General features: G+C 36.3%; 2 protein-coding genes across 2 annotated transcripts; both read left to right on the top strand.

Moving 5' to 3' along the window:
• Positions 1-4093: 4093 nt before the first annotated feature.
• On the top strand, positions 4094-8602 carry LOC136777900 (E3 SUMO-protein ligase ZBED1-like). Its single transcript, XM_066734480.1, has 5 exons — positions 4094-4172; positions 7259-7452; positions 7524-7692; positions 7787-8511; positions 8561-8602. Exons 1-5 carry the CDS (start codon positions 4094-4096, stop codon positions 8600-8602), a joined length of 1209 nt encoding a protein of 402 aa, XP_066590577.1.
• LOC136777854 (uncharacterized) lies at positions 8235-9576 on the top strand. The gene is made up of 4 exons (XM_066734439.1): positions 8235-8248; positions 8408-8661; positions 8847-9259; positions 9317-9576. The coding sequence occupies exons 2-4, from the start codon at positions 8615-8617 to the stop codon at positions 9346-9348; spliced, it is 492 nt and encodes a 163-aa protein (XP_066590536.1). The 5' UTR covers positions 8235-8248; positions 8408-8614; the 3' UTR covers positions 9349-9576.
• Positions 9577-17975: the final 8399 nt, after the last annotated feature.

Genomic DNA, 17975 nt, shown 5'->3' with positions numbered 1-17975 from the left:
GGGGTAACCCTTAGGGAACTAGTGGACCCGTAGGATAACTAACCATCCGGACCCTAGTGACATGGGAGAGGGGGTAAGCCTTAGAGAACTAGTGGACCCGTAGGATAATTAACCATCCGGGCCCTAGGCTGATGGGAGAGGGGTGAGAGACTCTAAGAGAGAAAGAGAGGGTGAGAGGGATCTCTCTCTCTCTCTCACTCCCCATAGCCAAAGCATTTCCTCCGCACACCCGCACCCTCCTCATCACCCAATAAACCCTAGCTCTTAAGAAGACACTTCCCCCCGCACACCCGCACTCCCCTCACCACCGTGTCACAGGAACCCAAGACACTTCCCCCGCACACCCGCACTCCCCTCACCACCGTGTCACAGGAAAACCCAAGACACTTCCCCCCGCACACCCGCACTCCCCTCACCACCGTGTCACAGGAACCCCCTAGCTACCACTACTATCTCTTCATTCCAGAAATCATCGTCTCTTTCGACTCGTATCGTTACAATGCTTTTCGGTGTCCATATTGCAAATATGCAATATTTTCTACGCGTGATATGCAGCTGTCCTTGAACCTGGTAATAATATATATGGTTTTTATTCATTTCTAAACCATTATCACCTTTCTTAACGACTGCACTCCACGCGGTTAACACCGAAATAGCCTCTTCCGCTGTCATTGTTTCCGCCGACGCTGGGCATTTTACTTCGACTAGCCCATCGCCGTCAATAAGTCCATCGGGACTCGCTCCTAAATACGGGAACTCTGTATCTATAAATAAACCGCAAATCTCAATTGGTTTTTGTAACAGAGTTTCCAGCTGTTTCCTAGCAAAAGGTTCATTCTCTCGGCCATACTGCATCGCCGGAGAATTGAAAATCGAAGGAAACAGTATTTGCTTAACTGGACTCGCACAGGACGTGCAGGGTCGCATGCGACAGATTCTTCCGAAGTTGGAAGCTGTCAACATTTTTCTTCTTAGAGATAACCACAACTGCGATTGTGGTTGATCTCTAGTCTCTCTTTCGATCTCTTCCCATTTTGCGAGATTTTCACGTAGGCTTTGGAAATGCTGTTCGCACTGCATTTCGAAGAGTTCTTGAGAGATATCGGGCTTTTGCGATGCTTTTCCGTAAAACTTATTACGTTTTACAGAACGTTTGTAGCATCTTTCCCTACCTCTTTCCGCGCGAAGATTTCGCGTGTATGCAAGCTTTGCGTTTCGCTGCTTCTCTATGTTAGATACCGCGGAAGGTATTTTTTTACACGCATACGCATGTACTTCTGAAAGTACTTGCTGCGTATTATATTGAACAACTGCGGAGTTTACTCTCGCGTTGTATTGGCCTCGGGCGCCAAAATTAATTCGTTTTCCACCTACTTCTTTACAAATAATAGAGTTAAATGATTCAACTTTATTATTTGTAAAATTTAGCAACAGGCTTTCTGAGTAATGACTCAGATGCATGATTGCAGCTTCGATCTTCTCATAAAAACCATATTTTTTTAAAGAATCAACGTAATCATATACGTCCATTCTTTCACAGTCTTCCTCGAAGCTGCAATCTTTACATGTTGCGTGGTGGCCAAATGCGTGATTCGCTACTTTTATAATATCGTTGTGCAGTAATCTTGACTTTTCCTTATTAGAGCCACTAGCAGTTGCTCGCCTTGCGATAGCATTCTCAATCATTTTACGAATTATGAGATCGCTACTTGCAACTAGGCTTCTTAATTTGAAAAACTCTTTACTTTTAGGCCCTCCGAATCGGGTCTCCTTCCCCGCAGCCCTTATCTTCTTACAAAGGTTACGGAAAAGGTGATTACTGCACTCTATCTTATCAACGACAACCCCATACTTTCTATACGGGTTATTGTCGAGTATAGTTTTAAAAACGTTACTGTCGCCATCAGCGATAAACGTTTTATATATGAGACCATGCATATCGAGACTACAGTTGAATCCTTCTGCTATGGCATCACTTTCCATAGCAGCCGAATTTTCGTCTCTATCGAAATTTTTGAAGCAGGTGTGTGGTGCTGGACTTACGCCTTGCCTTTCATAATGACTACAGAAGGCACAGTATTTATTTCTCATACCGACAAAAAGAACCTTTCCCGTTTCATGACCTATGATTGCGGCAGCACCCGACAGTGAGTCGTAGTTGGTGCCATAGGATCTTTTTAGCCAGCTTCCGTCTAGAACCACGGTTATAAATGGAACATCAGCAACACCGTGTCCTTTTCGTATCGCTAATGCCCGTTCCATTTCACCCGCTTCTTTCATTTGCTTCGCTGCTGTCTTACTGAATAAGTCAGAGGCTCTGTTCATATACTTATTATACGTTTTGGCTGTCATGCTTGATACATTCATGGCAGAGAACAATTCTTGGAATTGGGAATGCCCAATACCGGATGAAACTGTTCCTAATACTGCTGACAGATTTACGTCGAATGTATCTGCATTTGAAACAGGCTCTGACCATATACTTCCTTCAAAACTGCACACTTGGCATTTGAAGAAGAGTTTGGTCAAAAGCCCTTTCTTTTGTAATTTAACTAATTGCCAATCTTTCAATTCACATTGGTCATCTTTACGGTGATTATTAAACAATTTGTTATATTCACTAAAGATGTGACCAACGCTGAATATTCTTCGATCGGCTAAGAAATCATTCTCTTTTTCAACAGTATCTGCTTGCAATAATTTCTTTCCGAGGATGGAATCATTTGTTTCCATCATAGACGAATTATTACTCGTCGTAGAATTACTGTTGCAAATACTGTCAATATCGTTATTAGTAGTTATATCAATACCATCGTCACTTTCGATAGTAACATCATTACTGTCTTCATCAATGATTTCGTCATTAGATCCTCCTTCGGAGGATTGCTTGCGCTTTTTGGCAAGTCTTTTCTGTGCCATAATGACACCTCGCCGCTTCATAGAAGCCATTTTGGACGGCCTTTTGCGTCCGCTTCCCATTTCACTGAAAAATTAAAAACATGCAAATAAACATACATTCAAATTAAATTTTTTAAACAATTTTAAAAGAGGAACATAGAAAATTACATCGTTTTCGACCATAATACTAGACTTTGCAGCAGCATTACTATAAAACTACAAAAACATTTATACTAAATAAGGTACAAAAGTACAACTAAGTCCATTTCACACTTTACTGCTGCGGTCTAATATCAACATTCCATGTTCCGCGTTTAAACTATTCACTACACTACTTTATGAGGATAACGCAGGTAGAGGGACCAACCGTGATATCATTTACACATGTGCCAAATCTTTTACAAGTTAGGACAACTCTATTTCGATGTCTAATCAATGATAAAGAATTTCAGAGCTGCATAACACATGCAAGAGAAGGCAGAAAATCAAAAATATGCTTTTTCGCGATTTCCCTCCTTTAGGCTACTTTCGCTTAATTAAGGATGTATAAACATTATTTTAAATTCGAGAAATATTCTATTTTCAGACCAATCATTCCAAAAACAATTCTGGAGTAGCCCAAAATCTTTGAAGGAAGACAGATTATTCCAAAATTTCATATTTGCGTATTCACTATCTTTAAACCAGAAACTACTTTGCTAAGAATGCCTAAAAATTATTTAATAAATTCAATAATTAGCCTTTTTGTTGCGCAAACAGTTGACAAAGAATTACAGAGCCCCTGCAGAATTGTGAGAGAAGGCAGAATATTCCATACTGTCCTATTCTGCTTATTCGCTCACTTTGAGCTATCCTGTTTTGCTAGAAACGCATATGAGTTCTTTAAAAAATAAGGATCCCTCTATTTTTGTGCCAAATAATCTAAAAATAATTCCAGAGCTGCTGAAGGCTTGTGAGAGAAGGCAGAATATTCCATACTGTCCTATTCTGCTTATTCGCTCACTTTGAGCTATCCTGTTTTGCTAGAAACGCATATGAGTTCTTTAAAAAATCAGGATCCCTCTATTTTGATGCCAAATAATCTAAAAATAATTCCAGAGCTGCTGAAGACTTGTGGGAGAAGGCAGAATATTCCATACTGTCCTATTCTGCTTATTCGCTCACTTTGAGCTATCCTGTTTTGATAGAAACGCATATGAGTTCTTTAAAAAATCAGGATCCCTCTATTTTGATGCCAAATAATCTAAAAATAATTCCAGAGCTGCTGAAGGCTTGTGAGAGAAGGCAGAATATTCCATACTGTCCTATTCTGCTTATTCGCTCACTTTGAGCTATCCTGTTTTGCTAGAAACGCATATGAGTTCTTTAAAAAATCAGGATCCCTCTATTTTGATGCCAAATAATCTAAAAATAATTCCAGAGCCCCTGCAGAATTGTGAGAGAAGGCAGAATATTCCATACTGTCCTATTCTGCTTATTCGCTCACTTTGAGCTATCCTGTTTTGCTAGAAACGCATATGAGTTCTTTAAAAAATCAGGATCCCTCTATTTTGATGCCAAATAATCTAAAAATAATTCCAGAGCTGCTGAAGGCTTGTGAGAGAAGGCAGAATATTCCATACTGTCCTATTCTGCTTATTCGCTCACTTTGAGCTATCCTGTTTTGCTAGAAACGCATATGAGTTCTTTAAAAAATCAGGATCCCTCTATTTTGATGCCAAATAATCTAAAAATAATTCCAGAGCTGCTGAAGGCTTGTGAGAGAAGGCAGAATATTCCATACTGTCCTATTCTGCTTATTCGCTCACTTTGAGCTATCCTGTTTTGCTAGAAACGCATATGAGTTCTTCAAAAAATCAGGATCCCTCTATTTTTGTGCCAAATAATCTAAAAATAATTCCAGAGCTGCTGAAAACTTGTGGGAGAAGGCAGAATAATCCATACTGTCCTTTTCTGCTTATTCGCTCACTTTGAATGAGGCTGGAGTTAGCCCATACTTTTAGCACACACTTACGGGCGCTAGTTGATAACCACTGCAAACCCCTTATTTCTCTGAAAATTCGATTTTTTCGTATTTTCAGTAAATCAAGGGCTCACTTATCATATAAATCAATAAACCACATTAATATATATGAAGAATAATAACCTTATTAATGGTTTTAATAAGTTCGCAATAGTGGTTAACACCAAACAATAACTTCTGTGTCTTTCATAGTAGGAAATTTTTCTAATTTGTTTTAATTGTACACACTTGAAGCCCATTAAATTATGAATTGAACAGTATGCATTTGGTGAGGGTTCGCGACTCCCCCTTTTTAACAAAGAAATAGGACTTTAACTCCCACAACCAAAGTTTTCTAACATTGTGCTGCATTTTTTAAATAGCAAGTTTTTTTTCTAATTTTTTTCACACATACAGTCTGAAAGCCCAGTAAATTCTGAATATAACGGTGTGCATTTCGAGATGGTTTGCAACACCCTTAATGTCCTTTTTTAATCAACAAGTGAACAGAATTCGGAATAGATGGATAAACTGACGTTTTCTATCTTTGGGCTGCATTTTTTAAATAGCAGGCATTTTTTCTAATTTTTTTCACACATACAGTCTGAAAGCCCATTAAATTCTGAATATAACGGTGTGCATTTCGAGATGGTTTGCAACACCCTTAATGTCCTTTTTTAATCAACAAGTGAACAGAATTCGGAATAGATGGATAAACTGACGTTTTCTATCTTTGGGCTGCATTTTTTAAATAGCAGGCATTTTTTCTAATTTTTTTCACACATACAGTCTGAAAGCCAATTAAATTCTGAATATAACGGTGTGCATTTCGAGATGGTTTGCAACACCCTTAATGTCCTTTTTTAATCAACAAGTGAACAGAATTCGGAATAGATGGATAAACTGACGTTTTCTATCTTTGGGCTGCATTTTTTAAATAACAGGCATTTTTTCTAATTTTTTTCACATACACAGTCTCAAAGCCCATTATATTCTGAATATAACGATATGCATTTCAAAAGGATTCGCGACTCCCTTAATGCCCTTTTTTTAACCGTGAGATAAACAGAATTCAGAATAAATGGATAAACAAACGTTTTCTGTCTATTATGAATTCTGTTTAGTTCTTCATGAAAAAAGGACATTAAGGGTGTTGCAAACCATCTCGAAATGCACACCGTTATATTCAGAATTTAATTGGCTTTCAGACTGTATGTGTGAGTAGTGGTAGCTAGGGGGTTCCTGTGACACGGTGGTGAGGGGAGTGCGGGTGTGCGGGGGGAAGTGTCTTGGGTTTTCCTGTGACACGGTGGTGAGGGGAGTGCGGGTGTGCGGGGGAAGTGTCTTGGGTTCCTGTGACATGGTGGTGAGGGGGGTGCGGGTGTGCGGGGGGAAGTGTCTTCTTAAGAGCTAGGGTTTATTGGGTGATGAGGAGGGTGCGGGTGTGCGGAGGAAATGCTTTGGCTATGGGGAGTGAGAGAGAGAGAGAGAGAGAGATCCCTCTAGTGATGCCAATAACGTATCGATATATCAAAATATCGATACTTTTGTAGCGATATTTCGATATTTTGTATCGATACTTGTTCTTTCAATACAAACCGTATATCGATACAAGCACTCTAATATCAAACTTTGATTTGAACAAATCATATTTCTGCGCAATAGCTCAATTTCAAGCTCTGCGCAATAATGTAGCGGTTTTCAACGATTTCCAAGTTTCTAACGGTTTCTTATAGATTTCGAATTTTGGAAGGCATTTTAATTGTTACAAACAGATTAAATATATCTCTCATCCTTTTACTATCCGCAATTAGTAATATTTCGATGAACCATCTGCATTAAACTGAGGCCCAGTCTTACAGGTCTCAATTAAGTTAATTATGCTATAATAAATGTCACGTGGAATATATATAGAGTATTTTGTATGATATATGTTACGTTACATATAATATAGCATAATTAACTTAATTGAAACATTTGAAACCTGTAAGACTGGGCCTAAAGCTTTGAGCCACTACGTACGTAAAGTCTACATTAAAGGTAATTCTTTTTTATTTTAACATAAATTTAAACTATAATTCTTATTATGACATAAGATTTTATCATAAAATTAGGTAAAAATTTTTGATCATTGACATTTTCAGCACAAATAATATTTTTATCCAAAAATTCTTAAAATTGACATATTGCGAGTGGCTATACTGGCTATTGTATCCTACATCAACAGTATGCATTAATATTTCCTTAATTTAATATTAATTTTCCTTTATCCTTCCTTTCATAATTGTGCAAGTAGTGAAAAGTTTAATAATGTAATCTATATATTATACTGATAAAAGATTTCATGGGCTTCTTTAGTGCCACGAGGAAGTGCAGTGTGGAAATATTTTGTAAAGACAAGTGCAGGAGGAAAGTGTAAGATCTGTCAGAAAGAGATTAAAGGAAGCGGTAATACTACTAACTTAAAATTTCATGTTGTGAGAGTTCATAAAATAGATTTGACCTCTGCTTTTAACAATAAAAATATAGCAGTGTCAAAAGGAAATTCCATGGTAATATAAATTTGAATTAAAGGTTAATATTATACTGCAGTGTCTTTAAGTTAAAAACTATTTGTAAACAGCATACTGCAGAAGATATATTAGATCAAGATGATCCGGATAACATTGCAGATTATATTTCTGTTCACTCTCCTGCACATTCCGTAGCTTCTACCTCTTCGTTGGTAGAAGAACCAACAATTAAACAGCCAAGGATTGATATAACTTTGTCTAAGCAAAGCTCCATTCAAGGTAAAATAAATAATATAAAATTTTCATAACTACTAATATATTGTAGTGTAGATGAAATTTTTATAATACTAATTATAATTTAATACTATTTAAGTTGGATCGAAAGCAGGAGCAATCACAAACAAAATTTTATTTATGATTGCAAAGGACAATTTGCCTTTCAAAACTGTGGAGAAAGAAGGGTTTAAACTACTTATGAAAGAAATCATCCCTTTATTTAAAATTCCTAATAGACAAACAGTTACAAATCTAATGGAAGAGAAATACGAAGTACTATCAGACATAATTAAAAATGAACTTTCACAAATTAAGCACCTGTCTTTAACTACGGATATATGGACGGACCCTTTAAATACGAAAAGTTATATTGGTTTAACCGCTCATTATATATTAAATAATATACATAAAACTGTTACAATAGGTGTCACAGGGTTAAATGAACGACACACCTCTGAAAATATAGAAACCTGGCTTATGAGTATCACAAAAGAGTGGAGAATTAATAAAAAGAACATATTAGTGGTTGTTTCTGACAGCGGAGCAAACATTAAAAGAGGTATTAAGAATGCTTTTGGAACTGAAAAACATCTTTCTTGTTTTGCCCATGCATTAAATTTAATACCGTCAAAAGTAATAGAGCAGCCTGATATAAGCATTATAATCAAAAAGGTTAAATCTATAGTTACTCACTTTAAAAAATCCGTTTTTTCAGCAGATACATTAAGAACTAGTTCAGATTTGAAACTAATACAAGCTGTCGATACTCGTTGGAATTCAACCCATGATATGCTACAAAGATTCATTAACCTTTCGGATATAGTAGGTGGAATTCTATTGCAAAATCCTACTGCTCCATCGATGGTTACAGCAACTGAACTACAAACAATCAAAGAATTTGTACATCTATTAAAGCCATTTTTAGATGCAACTAAAATCATATCAGGCGAATTTTACCTTACTGCAAGCAAGGTAATACCTAAAGTAAATACTCTAAGAATAGCCTTATTGGAACTAGACCCAGAAACAGAAACTGGTAATAAAATGAAAGAGCTGCTTTTGGAACAATTTGATCAGAGATTTAATTCTGTGGAAGAAGAGACTATTCTAGCTATATGTACATTGTTAGACCCCAGGTTTAAATCCATTCATTTCAGAAACAATCAGGCTTGCTCTATTGCTACAAATGACATTGCAAATAGTATGAATAAATTAAATTTTACTGAGCGAACCATCCAACAAAATGATGCTGTTGTTAGTTCTGAGGGTGACTTTTGGCAATACCATCAAGATTTAGTGAACAAAGTTAGATTACAAGTACATGTTAATGAGAGTACAATTCCAGATGATCTACGGTATTATTTAGCCCAGGCACCGATTGAAATAAATAGTTGTCCTATAGCATTCTGGAACTCAAATGATACAGCATTGAGTGAAATAGGTAAAAAATATCTATCTGTTATAGCAACTTCAGTTCCATGTGAAAGAATTTTCTCCAAGGCAGGTAGAATTGTTACAGAAGCAAGAAACCGTCTAACAGCAAATCATCTCCAGCAATTAGTATTTTTGGGTATGTTATCTAATTTAGTTTATCATATTTTGTTTTATATAATGCTTTTTTTTGTAGGATCACTTTCTCCTGAAGATTGGCAGCTTTAGTCCATTTATATTATAACAATTAAATACCTTACCAAAAGTGCAGGCTGTTGAATCGTCAACTCTAGTTATCTTATGCTGACTCATAATTAATAGAATCGTCTGCCTCATCGTCATTACTTTTCAGTTTAAAATTAATTTTTTGCTTAAATTAATATATACACATTATTTTGTACTAAACATAATTATTCTTAAAATATTAGTAATTGAATGTATATATAAGAGGTTATATTAAATGAACCTATAGCATTTTACAACATTTAAAAACTTTTATTTACTTTATATAAAATCAATTTTTGACTAACATTGAAGTTATTAAGCTAGATTGTAAAACTTTTATAAGTAAAATTAAATACGTCTTTAATGGATAATTGCCTCACATAACTATATAAGGTGGCAGAAATTTATTCTGCAGAAAGTACATAATATTTATAAAGTATCGAGTGCAATATATTCTAGTTTTCACTGTTCTCTAAAACAAAATTTAACCTATATGGCACATATAAATATTATTTAAAATAAATAACTGACCTAAAAATATAATAATTATAATGTATACAAAAATTTATAATTTCCAATACATCGAGTATCGATACACGATGATTCGATATTTGACATATATCGATGCTTTATATTTTGATACGTATCGATACAAAACATCGATACATTTGGAAAATATTGGCATCACTAGATCCCTCTCACCCTCTCTTTCTCTCTTAGAGTCTCTCACCCCTCTCCCATCAGCCTAGGGCCCGGATGGTTAATTATCCTACGGGTCCACTAGTTCTCTAAGGCTTACCCCCTCTCCCATGTCACTAGGGTCCGGATGGTTAGTTATCCTACGGGTCCACTAGTTCCCTAAGGGTTACCCCTCTCCCATCACCCTAGGGCCCGGATGGTTAGTTATCCTGACAGTTACCCAGAGAACTTTTTTTTGTATTTTAGTTGGTGGAGGAAAAAGTTTCTTTTTTCTCCACTAGGTAGCGATCACGAAAATTACTGGGGCAGCTACACCGCTAGGGGTCCTAAGCATCTTACGGACTGCCATTTTTGATTTCTTAGTCCTGCCCTCGGAGGGTCTTTTCTCCCTCCACATACTTATCCTAGACCTTCCCACTATTTTCCTACTATGGACCCGCCATTTAACTTGATTTCACATTTAACCATTTTTCTTCCCTCTCAACCTACCTCTACACCGTTGAAGGGTCTTTTTCCCTCCACATACCCATTCTATTCCCTCCTACTATTTTCCTCCTTGGGTCCTTCTTTTAACTTCACATTATACCTTTCTTGAACCTTGGGTACAGATTCCTTTTTTCTTATACAAGCTGTCGATAAATATAAAGTGAAAAAATATGCAGTATCAAGTGATTATTAATTTAGCGTATAGACAGAATTCTCCAGTAATTCATATAATTACAAGAATAATAGATGAAATTATGCAAAATTTATCACAAGCGGTAAATGAAGAAACAATCGAGACGCATGGAATGGAGTATGAAAATAGTAAGTTATTATGAATGAGATTGCATCATACATTTTTCTAAAATCTGATGATTTTTTACAGTAACACGCTGTATACAACTGTTGATGAGAGGTATCAGAATGATTGAGATAGAGGCAGGGATAATTCCGCAGGAAGAGGAGGAGGAGCAGGAGGAGGAGACAACGATGGAGGTAGCAAGGGCAGAAGAATAGCTTGATATTTTAAAATATTATATGTTAAAACTCTTTTTAGTTATATATATATATATATATATTGAATAAAAGTATTATATGTTAAATCTTTTGAATATTGAATAAAAATTACTGTAAGCATATTATAAATGAATAGATTATTCATTACATCTTCCTGTAAGCATGCTCTACATGTCACATAGTTAACAGACATTATTTTTCCTTTTGCGAAACAATGGGGAGTGAAATTCTAGGGACCACCCAATGTTCCTCCTATGAGCTTTCCCAGGGCTCTCTAAAACTGACCCGATACCTTCTGCCCATATTTTACCCTCTCAACCAGTCTCTAGCTATTTTTTTTCGAGACTTTTCTCACAAACAGGTCAGATAAATGAGCCCACGTGCTAAACAGAGTCACAGTTGTGAAGTAAGATTGTCAAGAAGCCATTGATGCGCTCGATACTTTCTGACCATATTTTACCCTCTAAACCACCCTCTAGCTATTTTTTCGTGACTTTTCCTCCCTCAAGCAGACCAGACAAATCATTCAGCCTCTAGCTATTTTTTTCTCAAGACTTTTCTCACAAGCAGAGCAGACAAATGATCCCACGTGCTAAACAGAGTCACAGTGTGACGTAAGATTGTCGAAAAGCAATTGATGCGCTCGTAAATTTTAAGCTGCACTCAGGATATGTCCTTAAGATGCTAGTATTCCCAACCCAAGTAATAATGGACGTATATTTCACGACTCGTTTCTAAATAATGAAAAGTTTATATTTTAAACTGTCATTACTTTATCTGAGGAACGTGACTATCTGCACCATCTAGTACGTGTTATGACACGTTTGAATTAAATATATTTGTTTTAGATGACGGTTATTTGATCTGAAGAACGTGTATCTCACGACTTGCTTTTAAACAATGAAAAGTTTATATTCTAGACTGATGTCACTTTATATAAGGAACGTGTATATAATTAAATGGATTTATTTATTTTAATTAACAACTACTTGATCTAAAGAATACATGTATCAACAGGTTTAAAATAATGAATTCTCTTTGAAATCTACAATCATGAGTGAGTAACCCATCAAAAATGTCGTTCGCCTGCAACAGTCCCTCCACTCTCAATTTCCAATAAGCGTGTATATCTTATCCCTTCCTACGATATATAACAAAGCCACCCAAGTTTCGTTTGCCTGCAACACTTCCCCTACTCTCAATTTCCAAGTGTGTATATCTTATTCCCTCCTAGGATATTATTCAAAGTCACCCACGCTAGCAATTAGGAAATTTCATTCAGTCTCGATTAGAAGCGTGAAGCAGTCGAAAGTTCAAGTCTGTAACGCTGCAGTCATAATATTTTATTGTGGTGTAATAGCAGTATTGAAGCTTCAAGCAGTGCAAAGTACCAGTTTCACGTTGCAGATAGAATATTTTTTTATTGTCACGTAATTGTCGTAGATAATCTTTAGAAGGTAAGAATTATTTTTTCTTTTTTACGTTATTCTCTATTCTTAATATTATTTTATTATTATAGAAATGGATTTAACTAAGATTAATGAACTCGCAACTGTAGAACCAAAAACTTTTATAAAACTGAATACTTTGGAGATTGGGGGGTCATACCGAATAACTGAATTATCGAAAATTAAAACCAAATATGGGGAGAGAATAATAGCAAAGCTGCTTACGAAGGAATGGTTCTTCTTGCCTGCGAGGATGATGGCATTACTGGAAAAACCAGAACAATTCAAGAATTTTCAAGATGCAGCTTCAAATCAAATATTAACATTCACGTATCATGGTGGAAATTACAATAATATGACATTTGCAATTGTTAGTCAAATTTCAAAAGATTAATTTAGAAAACATTTGTAAGGAATAATTTAAACACAAATAAATGATTATTATATCTTATTTATTATTTTTTTCCTTCATTATAATGATAAGCTTAACTATAGTCTATTAGCGATTAACATACATTTCTAACTATTAGCGATTAACTTACATTACTAACTATTAACGATTAACTTACATTTCTAACAATACTTGTAAGCGGGTTATATTCAACAATTTTATCATGTATAATTAAACAATACGCAGTAGTATTACTTGCAATATTTTTAGAACAATCGATCTCTATTTTAACGTCAACTGTGCCAGATTTAATAGATTCGTTTTGATGCGAACAATCAATGACAAAGAGAGGGCCATATTCTAAGAAATTGTTGTAATCAAGCATTGGTTTCGACGGTTTTTCTCCAGCATAATAGGATTGGATAAATTTAACATACATATCATATAGTACAGAAAATCGTGATTTTTCAGTATCAGTATCAAGTCGATCATACGGATAAAATTCAGAATTAAGATAGACTTTAATATCACGAACAAAACTATCATCGAAGTCAAGCACCTTCATATGCTGCGTATTCTTCTTATTTGTTCTAAATGCTAGAATAACGTATCGAGGCTTCTCCAATTGTGTTGCAGCTTTTACAGCCCACGTATGCCTCTGTGTTTCTGGTAGAAGCGGGTATTCGTAGAGTTCCCAGGATCGAAAAGCCATGGTGAGGCTTTTGTTTTGGTCGATAATACGTAGAAATTGAAGTTTTGTGTATTCATTCAATGATATATGAGGAATTCTCCATTACACTTTTTGAACATCAATTTTGGAGTCGGTGATTTTCGTTGAAGAATATATCGAATTCGTATCATTACGCGCTCGAATGAGAACGAGCTCATGACGTGCATTTATTATGACTCTTCTATAGTCTTCACAAAAACCCAACAGCATTTTCAGTGGTACGCAAAAATTAAAATATTTCGTAGGCTTATAATCTGATAGAAACCATCCTGAATGGTGTAGACTCGTACTCTCCTCCCCAGTCAGAGAAATGAGATTCTTCATGGAACTAGTAATACCCACATTCTTACTGCGGTCAATCTCAATACCATTCAATTCATAGCGAATTTCATCGAACAAGAATGCCATGGAATTGCAGTCAAGTCCCACTGTATCTTGAACTGTTGCACCCTGAGCACGAGTGCCCTCGATTAATTTTCCCTCTATGTATAGGTAACTCTCACATGGTAGAAGAATTAAATCTTGCTGTTGTATTGGAATTCGAATTTCGTCACTATTTCCCAATGATGCATTTGCATACGGATTGTAAGCATGTATTTCCATTTTAGTAATGCGATTGTCGTACACAGGTTGTGCGGTTACGTCCAACAGGTCCATTTTTATTTCTGACCTTGAAACCCAGTGATTGAAGAAAGGTTATATTTTTTCTTGTTAGCGGTCTTCTAACGTAATCCCCACCCAATGTATCTGCTCCTGCAGCAACTGTTGGACTGATGATAGGCTCATCTGGTATCGGTGATTTATAAGTATTCTTGTAAATTAGCATTTTCTAATGTGTAATCGAATTGTAATTTCTTCCCCACCGAAATTTACTAGACGGTTTTCCTGATCGAGAATGCGCAAAGTAAGACGGTCAATTACTTTCACAATGACTGGCAAGTAAATGACGTTTTTCGGTGTTTTCGAGATTTTATAGCCTGGTGGCACGCTTGGAAAAAATTCATGTATAACATGTTGAGGTTTGCCGTTTGTATATGCACCAGCAGTAATATTACATTCAATTCGTAAAATATTCACCCTTATAATGTTTACGGGCTGGTCTGATTCGGCTAGAGTGTTCGGCTGAATAATTCGATCTGACGAAAAACCCAATAAAGAGCCTATATTATTAGGTTTTGTAAAATCGATCAGATATTTACACTTTATTTCACTTTTCAACGTATTATTATTAGCACGTAGAATAATGACATCTTCATTATCCGCCTCATGCATCAATGTACGCAAAAGATCATTTATAGCACTCAATTCATAACAACCTGTAGGTATAGTCAGATCTTCAGTATCGTAGTAAAACTTATTGTTCGACTCATCAACATTAGCGATTGAATTGAAGCTCTGAAAGTCTACGAGACCAAGTTCATATTGCTCCTCCCGAAGATTGATCGGTGGGAAAAAATCTGCCTCTAATATGGACTCGCGGTCAGACAGCGTAACCGTTAAAGACATTGTTCACGTAGAAACTTGACACACAACTGACCGCATATGCTTGTATCATACGATTTATATTGATCGTGGTTGTAGTAGATTATAGCAGAAGGACCAAAATAATCTAAAAGTTCAATTGGAGGTTTCAAATTTCCAAAGGAGTCGAAATACTTTACGTAATTATTACGTTTAACGTAGGCAACCCAATGTGTACCAGAACCTTTATCTTCATCAAGATTCACGATTGCACACTCATTGCATAGTACGGTTTGCGGTAGAGATGTGCGCATAAAAACTCCTCGAAAATGTGGTATATCCTGACATGCATGTAATAATTGAATATTACTAGTAGCTCCAGATTTCGGGAGGTTGCTTATTTTTTTTTTTTTGCGAGGTTTTTTTCCTCCTTTTCAAACCCTCTCCCCTTCGTCCGTAAGGGGTTAGGTATAAACCATGTCCACGCCTGCCTTCTATTACACGATTGTGACGGTGTATCTCTTCCAATTGTCTCTTGGATGCTTTCGCATCGTTTACAGCTTTTGTTATACCTGCTGCGCCCCCAGCTAATGCGCCCACTGCACTCAACAGTGGGAGCAGAGGTAATAAACCCCCCCGTTTTTTTTTTTGAGTAAATTGCTTTTTCCTCAATAAACCTCCTCGTTTCTTCGGTACACGAATTTTTCTTTTCTTCATGCTTCTTCCATGCACTTGTAGGCCTAAGCCAAGTTTTCGTTTTACATTCATGGATGCCCAGACTGCTGCTGCAGCTGCTCGTTCACGTAAAGATGAGTCACTAGCAGTGATACGTTTTCGTGCACGCTGTGCAAGAACTTTATCAGCCTGGTGACGTGGTGGCAGATCCTTATATATTGAATATGCGATATCGTGTTCACGACAGGCTTCGTCTAGAGGATTTATACCAGGATCACCACGTGCTAACCGTTCTCGAAGTCGAGTACCTGGTCCGCAATAATTGTAGCCAGGTATGTGTACTTCGAACGGTAATTTATTCAGTATTTTATTGAAAAAAGTTCCACAACCGTAGCTTACCATGTGGAACTTTCTTTCTGTTTCTCACACAGAGTTTGCTGACAAGCCCAGCAATCTTTTATTGAAGGGAGCGGTCCATCAATGTGATCTGTATTAGGTAGATTATGATGTTTAAAACACCAGCGATATTGTTGTACTTCAGGATCTGCACGAATATGTTCAGGCAATTTATTCCAAACCTCTTGAATACTACGCGGAAAGTACTTTAAAAGTAAAATTTTCGGTATGTATTCAAACTGCTCAGCGGTCAATACCTCCAAACTTGACACATCTAACACTAATAACGGCATGATGAGAACTGATCAAACAATTCATTTCATTCCTATAAATAGGTTGTATGACCACAGAGTTTTCAGTCATGGACTTCGTAAAGCAGCCGCTCGGTATTCGTGTTTCTAATATAGATTACCGAACAACCGATAAATGCATGAGACGTCACGGACCTCTACTCCCATCAACCATACGCTGTATAGTTTGTGGCCCTTCAAATTGTGGAAAAACAAATGTATTGCTGAGCCTTATAGAAAGCCCTCAGGGTGTGAGATTTGAAAACCTATACGTTTATTCAAAATCGTTGCAGCAACCAAAATATCGATACTTGGAGCGACTATTATCGGACAATGAAGAAATTAGTTATTTCCAATTTTCTAATAATAGTGAGGTTATAAAAGTAGCTGAAGCACTACCAAATTCAATTTTCATATTTGATGATGTTGCAACCGATAAGCAAGACAATATAAGAGACTACTTCTCCATGGGTAGACATTCTAAGATTGATTGCTTTTATCTTTGTCAGACTTATGCAAGGATACCAAAACATCTAATACGTGATAATGCAAATTTTTTAATTATTTTTAAACAAGATGGAACTAACCTAAAACATATATATAACGAACATGTAAATACAGATATGGCGTTTGAAAAATTTTATGAATTGTGTTCAAATTGTTGGAAGCGTGATTATGGATTTTTAGTAATTGATAAAGACAGTGCAATGCAAAATGGACGATATCGAAAGGGTTTCAATAAATATGCTGTGATTAAAGAGTGATGTTAATGGTCAAAAATGTTAGTTTAACCTTGAACGTTGAACAAGTCTATATATTGAATAGAGAATAGCTTTACAAAATGAAGGAGAAAAAGCTTCTAAAGAAGATTGCTGAGGCAAGTGAAGTAATTCGTCAAAAATATCGCGCACTCAAATCAGACAGAGTAATGATGGAAGACAGTTTAAATGAAACTTTTAAACCAATAGTTGAACCATTAAAGAAGCTCACCGAAAATAATCAAGCAATTTTCGTTGCACCGAAACATGAGATGAAAATGGAACCTATAAAGAGATCTCTCTCACACGAGGAATCTTTCATAATTCCGATGAAACGAAGAAAGTCTTATCTCACATCGACTCCACAGCGGAAAGATTTCATACGCAGCTCCAGAATTAACGTTCAAGGTCATTCATCGGATGATGAGCAGGAATATCCACAGTCGCACGAAACACAGTACCTTTCTCTGGAAGATGATGAAGAGGAGGAGGGGGAGGGGGAGGAGGAGGAGGAGAAGGTGAAGAAGAATAATGAATATGGCACGCAAGATTTAGCGAGACAAATAGAATTACCTGTGCATACATCCATCGAGGATGTAAAAGATGCTAATCGAAGTACGATAAAGTCTGGTTCAATTGCATCTAAATATATAGAATTGTTGACGAATAATGCTAAGGATAAAATTGACAGTAATTTTGGAGTTAAGTTAGATAAAGTGACGAATAAAATGTGGCTTGCGAAATGTGCTTTTAATGTTGATGATTACAGTAATTTTATTATTA

The sequence above is a fragment of the Prorops nasuta genome, unplaced genomic scaffold (assembly GCF_024137725.1).
Source record: "Prorops nasuta isolate Cenicafe-Biocafe unplaced genomic scaffold, Cenicafe_Pnas_1.2 PNAS00012, whole genome shotgun sequence".
NCBI lineage: Eukaryota > Metazoa > Arthropoda > Insecta > Hymenoptera > Bethylidae > Prorops > Prorops nasuta.
The sequence above is the reverse complement of the archived record's forward strand: the minus strand, read 5'-3'. Positions and strand labels throughout refer to the sequence as shown.

Excerpts from the sequence above, each read along its gene's own strand:
- LOC136777900 (XM_066734480.1), top strand. The coding sequence starts at position 4,094 with ATGAGTTCTTTAAAAAATCAGGATCCCTCTATTTTGATGCCAAATAAT. Across the intron at positions 7,693-7,786 it reads TAAGCAAAGCTCCATTCAAG|TTGGATCGAAAGCAGGAGCA; the intron begins GTAAAATAAATA and ends ATACTATTTAAG. Across the intron at positions 8,512-8,560 it reads TCATTAACCTTTCGGATATA|CAACTGAACTACAAACAATC; the intron begins GTAGGTGGAATT and ends CGATGGTTACAG.
- LOC136777854 (XM_066734439.1), top strand. The coding sequence starts at position 8,615 with ATGCAACTAAAATCATATCAGGCGAATTTTACCTTACTGCAAGCAAG. Across the intron at positions 8,662-8,846 it reads TTTACCTTACTGCAAGCAAG|AAACAATCAGGCTTGCTCTA; the intron begins GTAATACCTAAA and ends CATTCATTTCAG. Across the intron at positions 9,260-9,316 it reads CCAGCAATTAGTATTTTTGG|GATCACTTTCTCCTGAAGAT; the intron begins GTATGTTATCTA and ends TTTTTTTTGTAG.